A 7,056-nucleotide genomic window follows, 5' to 3' on the forward strand; every position below is an offset into this window, starting at 1 on the left:
AAAAAAAGCAGCTGTCGCAGATGCTTCGCAGCCCACATTTTTGGAGGGACTTTGAAGCAAATGGGTTTTCGGGAAGCTGCAGGCTCAGGTGGTCACCATGCGAGGATGATTACAGAGGGCCAGCAGTTAACTGCCAAACTAACTGTGCTGTAGGCTTGGAGTCACACAGGCACAATGAAATGTTGTGTGACAAATTAACTGCATTGAGAAAAAAAGAAACGTCATTTGAAAGTGTGCAATATTCATTTTAAAAGAAAAGCAGCTGTGGCTGTTGTAACTGCAGTACAACCAGGGCTGGCTGTTTTTTTCAATCATAATTCATTTGGAAATGTTAGTTTACCACAATCGCAAAACTACAGAACTACACGAGATATATTTTTTTAAATATGATGGGGCATTGTTTCTGGTCTTGCAATTCACCTTTTCATTATTACAAATGTGAATGTATTTTTTAAATGTTAAAAATGAAATAAATGTTATGTAAAAAAAAAAAAAAATGCAGAAATCGGGATAAAATCTGATTACAAAAATTCTCTACGTAACAAACGTATTATTTGGTTTTACTATGAACTTCACTTTTTTATATGGCTAACATATTGTTTTTTCTCCCTGTCCCCTTTTGTTTCCTTGTCTCCTTCACTCTTGTACAATCCTACCCATCATCCCATCCTCCCTCTGTCTTTGCCCCCTCTGTCCGTCTAAAACAGGTCCCCCACCAGTTGGGTGCGCTGACCTTCTACCGCTACGAGCAGCCTATTGTGGACTACTGCCAGGCCCATCAACCCCTGCGGCTCAACATGGGCTATGAAGGACCCCCACAGGGCCTGGAGGGCCTGGAGGACCTGGGCCCGTGTGATAGGGGCACCATACAGACAGTGGCGCTGCCGGCCGTGCCCTCCGCTGCCAGCATAGGTGCCCCCGTGCCAGGGCCTCGCTCTCCTCCGCCGCCCCTCAGACCACCGACTGAAGGTCCCAGCGGCGGTCCTTTCCTCCCCCCCGCCGAGCGCACCGGCACACTCAAATTCGGACGCTAGCGGGCCGAGCTCGGTTGCTGGAAGTGGGCCAAGGGCCTCTGAATCGACGTGACTTTGTAACGAAGGGGCAGGCGAGCTGGTTATTCAGTGGGGCCTTGTTTTCAGAACATGAGTATGTGAACTAGAGGACAAAACATTTTTATAATTCTGCCTGGAGGGATTTGGCATCTGAAACACACAGTCTCACTAATATACAGTAGAGGGTGAGACATCCTTGTAGATGATTTTTATTTCTTTTTCCAAAGCACCTCATATAAAACTACTAAATCATGGGAGGTAATACAGCATTTTGACGCATTACCTTGTTTCCACATCCGGTCTTTGCCATATTTTGCCATATCCCATCATGGGGCACCTGTTCACAGCAGTCCACGTGCACTGAGACGGGAGTGGAAGGGGGAAGTGCAATAAACACGAGGTCTCGATCATGTGAAGGCAGTAAAGTAAAACATAAGAAAGAGGTGGAGCTGGACATCATGTGAAGGGGCTTCTTACTGTGATTATAATTAAAATATCGAGTCAGTGTTTCATAAAGATGAGACATTCTCCCGAAACAATTTCATAGAATTTCTCGATCCTTTGTCTTACTTTCTTTTGTTTCATTAGATGTGGGACTTCATGCTGAATTCCATTAATGTGCATGTCAAACCAAAGAGTTTACTTATATGTTTTTTTCATTTTTTTTTTTTTTTTTTTAATGCACATAAGCTACTTTAGCTGGGGGCATTCTTAAAATGCCAGTTGGTCTACTACAATAGCCTCTGCCAACTCACATTCACATTTACAACCCCCCCCCCCCCCCCCGTTGGTTTCAGACGGACTGGGCTCATCTCAACAGATAAGCAGAGTAACAGTACGACAAATATATTTATCATGATGATTGCCTGGTCCTCCCAACATAAATTTTAACTGGTGACACTACAAAACAGCAACATACCACACAAAACACTTCAGAGGAGATGTTGTGGGCGTGTTCCACATGCAGGGGGTCCCTTCTCGCAGCAGAATGGCAGGTCTTTGTATATGATTACATCCCAGCTGATTGACTCACTATGCTTTAAAGAGGGCATCATGGGGAATTCATGGTGGTAAAATAAGTACATGTGAATGCAAAGTATTGTACATATTCTTACAAAAAAAGGTCCACTTTACTGAAGGTCGAACCACACTCACTGCCCCAAACGGTCATTTGAAACATCGTCGAGTCAATGTCTGACTTTTAATCACACTGGACAATTCGGAGAGCACCATCTTGCTGGGTTGGCAAGGCTCTGGCCATGTGCTCCCCCCCCCCCCCCCTCCACAGCAGAGAACAACAGTGCCTAGTGGGGGCATGTTGTACCGGCACGTTGACTTCTCTTTAACCTGCGTATGAACCCATGGACTGCACTGGGAATATTGCCTGACATCATCATTTTTTTTTTTTCAGAAAGCGTGCCTGCAGTGCTGGACTTTATTGCACTTGGTAACCCTTTGTCCACCGTGTCGAGCACTGCTACCCATTGACTTGTGGAGGTAATGAGGACATGAGACGCGGCTGTGATGGCCTGTCAAATGTCATCCCCGGCTTTATCCAAGCAGCGCACCGGGTCGTTTCTTACATGTCAGCGGCCGTACTCTCGGGAGTTGTGGAAAGTGTGCTCGGTCCTCCGCAACCGGTTGATCCACATGTGATATTGCGAGGGGCCAAAATGTCTTGCCCAACAGCAGGCGTATCCTCAAGATAAGAGAACAAAAAAATAGTATTTTTTTGTTTTTTTCTTTCGTCTGTTATTTTGTCTTTTTGTCTTGGAACATAAAAGACAGTTTTTTTGAGGTGTTCAAAGATGATGTCAAGAAATTCTATGAGACTAATCAAAGGACAAAATCGAATAGAACTTATTTATCGTGTAAATAGTGAATCTTTAAAGATGAAGGAAAAAAAAAAAAGAAAAAAAGTATGAACTTCACTTCTTCTGAAACACAAAACTTGCTTGTGAACAGAGGAGGAGCCTTATTCACTTTCCGGTGGGAATCTGTTACCAAGATGACTCGGTGAAGAGGTTCTGTACTGTAATGCTCCTGTTGTTTCAATGATAAATATTTTTCTATCTGCTCCCGCCACTATTCTACCATCGAACACCAATTATGTTACTGAGGATGTTTCTCAAATCCAATTGTTTTACGGAATCACAGGAAGGAGGGAACGATCGGGAGCCCTGTTTTTAACATATACTTCAAACGTCCAACCGCACAGAGATCCACATTTTCTGTTCTGACTTCTGACATGTTTCATATAGCGGAGGGTGTGTTGACGGGGTGCATCCCAATCCACGTTGGACAACTCCATCACTATCTGCCATTTCAAGGTCTACTCGGGGAGAAGAAGTGTGCTATTCTTTGTACCAAGAGTTTAACTTGGGAAGCTCTTTTTTTTTGATGTGCCATTATTGTGTTTTTACAAACAAAAAAAACTAAAAAAACAGCCACAAAACAACAGGTGACCCCAAAAGTCTTCATGGTTTCACGACCAAGGAGGGGTTCAGTCCCCTTTGTGTACAGGATAAATGCATAAAAAATGCAGTTAAATTCGCTCAGTACGGTTGCTTAATAGTGCTGGTGGAGTTTACTTTGTAATAGCAGCTGTGCCGATGTCTTTATAATGGGAGCTCTCTCAATTCTATCCATGTATTGTCTTGCCTTGCTCTATATCACCCCTGCTAACTCCTTGGCCTGAATTTCATGTCTGCCTCCGGGTGACTCGGGTGAACCTGTTTAATGATGTTCTATTTCTGTCCGCATGCTGATATTTTGGGAAAGTATGTCCAGTTAGGGAGGAGCGGTGAACCGGAGACGAACAGTACGGGAGACGTTTCCTGTCTGGAGTGCCCTAGAACCAGCAGCACGTGTCACGGACAACTTCACCGATTTCTTTTTTCTTTTCTTTTTTTTTAAAGCAACTTGTTTGCTGACCCGTCCCTGCCCCTGTCTCACCCAAAGTACAATTCCCTGGCACTGCATAGGCTGTTAAACACATAAATTGGCCTGCGCTGGGCACACACTCCAGGGAAAGACTTTCCCTTTAATAGTCTCCTACAAAAAAAGCCCAGCACCGCATACGTGGTAATTACCTCAGTTTTTTTTTTTTTGCCCGGTAGCAATAATGGTTAAATTCGGTCTAAACACAATGATCAAAGCTAGTTCGCCCATCATGTGTAATTAGAAGACGCTATTAAAATCTTTGTCTGTTCACAATTAAATCAACTACTAATAAGCGATTGATTAATCGTGACTACCTCCCTGATAAGATCGGATATGTTCGGCGGAATGCTTGAGTCCTGCTGCCAGTAATTATTTAGTCTTTTGTTCATTTCTTTTTTTTTTCTGTCATCGGAGAGCTGGAAGCACAGGCGTCGCATGCTAATGATTGCATGTTTGAGCTGAACTCCAGGACTGTCTGCGGCCCGCCTCGCAATGCCCGTAGGCTTTACTTCCCTACTCAGCTTTGTTGGTTTCACCCAAGTCTTTTCTGTTTTTTGGGGGACTTCTGAAGGGGTGAATAAAGGCCTGAAGAATTGTAGTGAAAAGGGGGGGGGTAGACACTCAATTTGGGATGACATGGAGGGACAAATGACAGCCTCATGATGTATCTGTACATATAGTACTAGTACATAGTTACATATGGCACACGCAGGTAAAAACAAAAGGCATACTCAAATCAACGGGCATTTTCTAAACAATGTGTATGATGCATGTTCGCGTACACGGATAAACAGACACACTCAAACGTTTTAAATGCCTTATTTGCTCATTTGTTACGGAGGAACCATTTCATTCTTGTCAGCAGACAATATACAGTATACTGTATATATACACTGTATATATATATATATATATATATATATATATATATTAAAGAAACTGCAAACACAGGCAACACACACGCCTTGATAAATGATAATAAAGTTCTGCAGGTTTTGACGCTCCCATCCATTTCAGTCCACCCAAGGCCATCTGCGACGGTTCAGTGGGTTCTAATCCATTACCTGATGAATAGATTTGAAAAATTAATTCCGAGCCAGACGTGGAGTTGCAGCTTTTTCTTTGTTTTTCTCTCCCTCTACCATACATCTGTGTCTTACCCACAGGCAGCGCCAGGACATACCCACTCAGCACACGGTCATGACTCCAGACAGTCAGCATGTATACACACGGATCAGGGAGAATAAGCAGGAAAAAAAAAAAGAAGAAGTTAATGCTCCCCATCTGCCACTTCTAGACTCCTAATTTGAGTTTCTATTTCTGTCAGTGTGTCATTAGTGTGTGTGTGCAGACTGCAAAGTGCTAAGAATGAATAACTTGTTCATGCTAAAAGGCAGAGACTGGGAGCATTGCTAGTGAGTTAGCTACCCCGCATGTACCCAGATGGCCAGTGTGTGTGTGTGTGTGTGTGTGTGTGTGTATAGCAGCACTTCCTCCTCTACCTCCTCCGAACCAACGTCACCATTACCGATGTTCAGGCCCAGCCCCGGTCCCCGTTGATCGTTATTGTTCCATGATTCACATTAGCAGGAAGTCTTTAACCTCTGACCCCGCATTGTCCCGACTCTGTTTTTCTGCCATTGCTTGTGTCAGAGGGGACACAGAAAGGGGAAGGCATGATCATTAACCTCTGTCAGGGAAACACACTTTTTTTTCTCGTTTTTTTTTTTTTTTCCGACAAAGCCCCGTTAACGCCCCTAATTGGATTTAATGTGCGCACCGAAGAATGGGCTGCGTTCTCCTGCTTTTGGCTTGAGAGTGCAGTGAGAGAGAGGCAGATAGAAAGCAATATCAGAATTAGTCTTTGTTTTCTTGCCGGTTCAAAGTACTCTCCCTATTTCTTTTTTTTTTTTTTGCTGCCACTTAAATGCTTTCCACATAAAACCAGGGGATCCCCGCTGTCTCCTTTTCGTTCATCTCCTGCAGAGAGCGTTGCTTTCTGTAGATGTAAATATGCGCTGCATTGTTTTCTTTGGTAGTTGGTTTTGTTGTTGAGTTTTTTTTTTGATTTATTTGGATTTTGTTATTTTTACTGTATTCAGACCTAAAGCATTTTTGTGGAGACCTGGTCCAAGCGCAAAAATATGGCTCTTCTTTGAGTATATTATTGTCAGAAAATGTTTTGTAAAAATTTTGATGATGATATCAGAAATAAACATCTAAAGATGGAAGCTGCCATGTGTTCTTTACTTTAATGTTAAAGGAGAGCTTAACAGATTTTACTCATCATCAATAGATAACTATTTATGGGCAGTAACACTCTGTGAACACAGCTGTTCGTGTCAATTTAACAGTATATGGTTTTCTTTGGTGTGAGACTAAATTCCTGATTGCTCTTTTAACACTAGGACCTCCAGGATTCTACCAGCCGCAGCAACTGGTCTGCCAGTCTGTCATAAGTAAATTCATCGTTTGTGTTCATAAGCACATGAATAATGCATTTCTTTGATGAAGTTATTAGAGATGATGGGATATTATCAATGCACAGATCATAGAGCAGGATTGGCAGTCTTTACAATGCCCCGAGCAAATTTACAATGTTTATATCATTGCATAATGTGCATTGATTTAGCTACTGCTGCAGCACGCCTCTATATTGTAGGCTTCAGGTCATAAACTTAATGTCTCTGATATGCTGCATGCGAGAGACTTTCTTTAAGGCGAGAAGCTAACTGTTATACCGTTTTGATGAAGGCCTTGTAGCATAATAATGTATACTATGGTATACTATGAAGGCCTTGTAGCATAGTAATGTATACTATGGTATACTATGAAGGCCTTGTAGCATAATAATGTATACTATGGTATACTATGAAGGCCTTGTAGCATAATAATGTATACTATGGTATACTATGAAGGTCTTGTACCATAATAATGTAAACTATGGTATACTATGAAGGCCTTGTAGCATAATAATGTATACTATGGTATACTATGAAGGCCTTGTAGCATAAAATGTATACTATGGTATACTATGAAGGCCTTGTAGCATAATAATGTA

At 42.4% G+C, this 7,056-nt stretch overlaps 1 protein-coding gene across 1 annotated transcript in view; it reads left to right on the forward strand.

Annotated features, from left to right (window-relative positions):
* LOC137868916 (leucine-rich repeat transmembrane neuronal protein 4) overlaps nucleotides 1-6,160 on the forward strand; it is a 103,843-nt gene extending 97,683 nt beyond the window's left edge. The window contains exon 3 of the mRNA XM_068705952.1: nucleotides 708-6,160. Coding sequence (XP_068562053.1) covers nucleotides 708-1,034 — 327 coding nt within the window. The 3' untranslated portion in view covers nucleotides 1,035-6,160. The remainder of the gene's footprint in view (nucleotides 1-707) is intronic.
* The last annotated feature ends 896 nt before the right edge of the window (nucleotides 6,161-7,056 follow it).

Source organism: Cebidichthys violaceus, unplaced genomic scaffold (assembly GCF_023349555.1).
Source record: "Cebidichthys violaceus isolate CVI_PGR_0920_01 unplaced genomic scaffold, fCebVio1.0.p SCAF_12, whole genome shotgun sequence".
NCBI lineage: Eukaryota > Metazoa > Chordata > Actinopteri > Perciformes > Stichaeidae > Cebidichthys > Cebidichthys violaceus.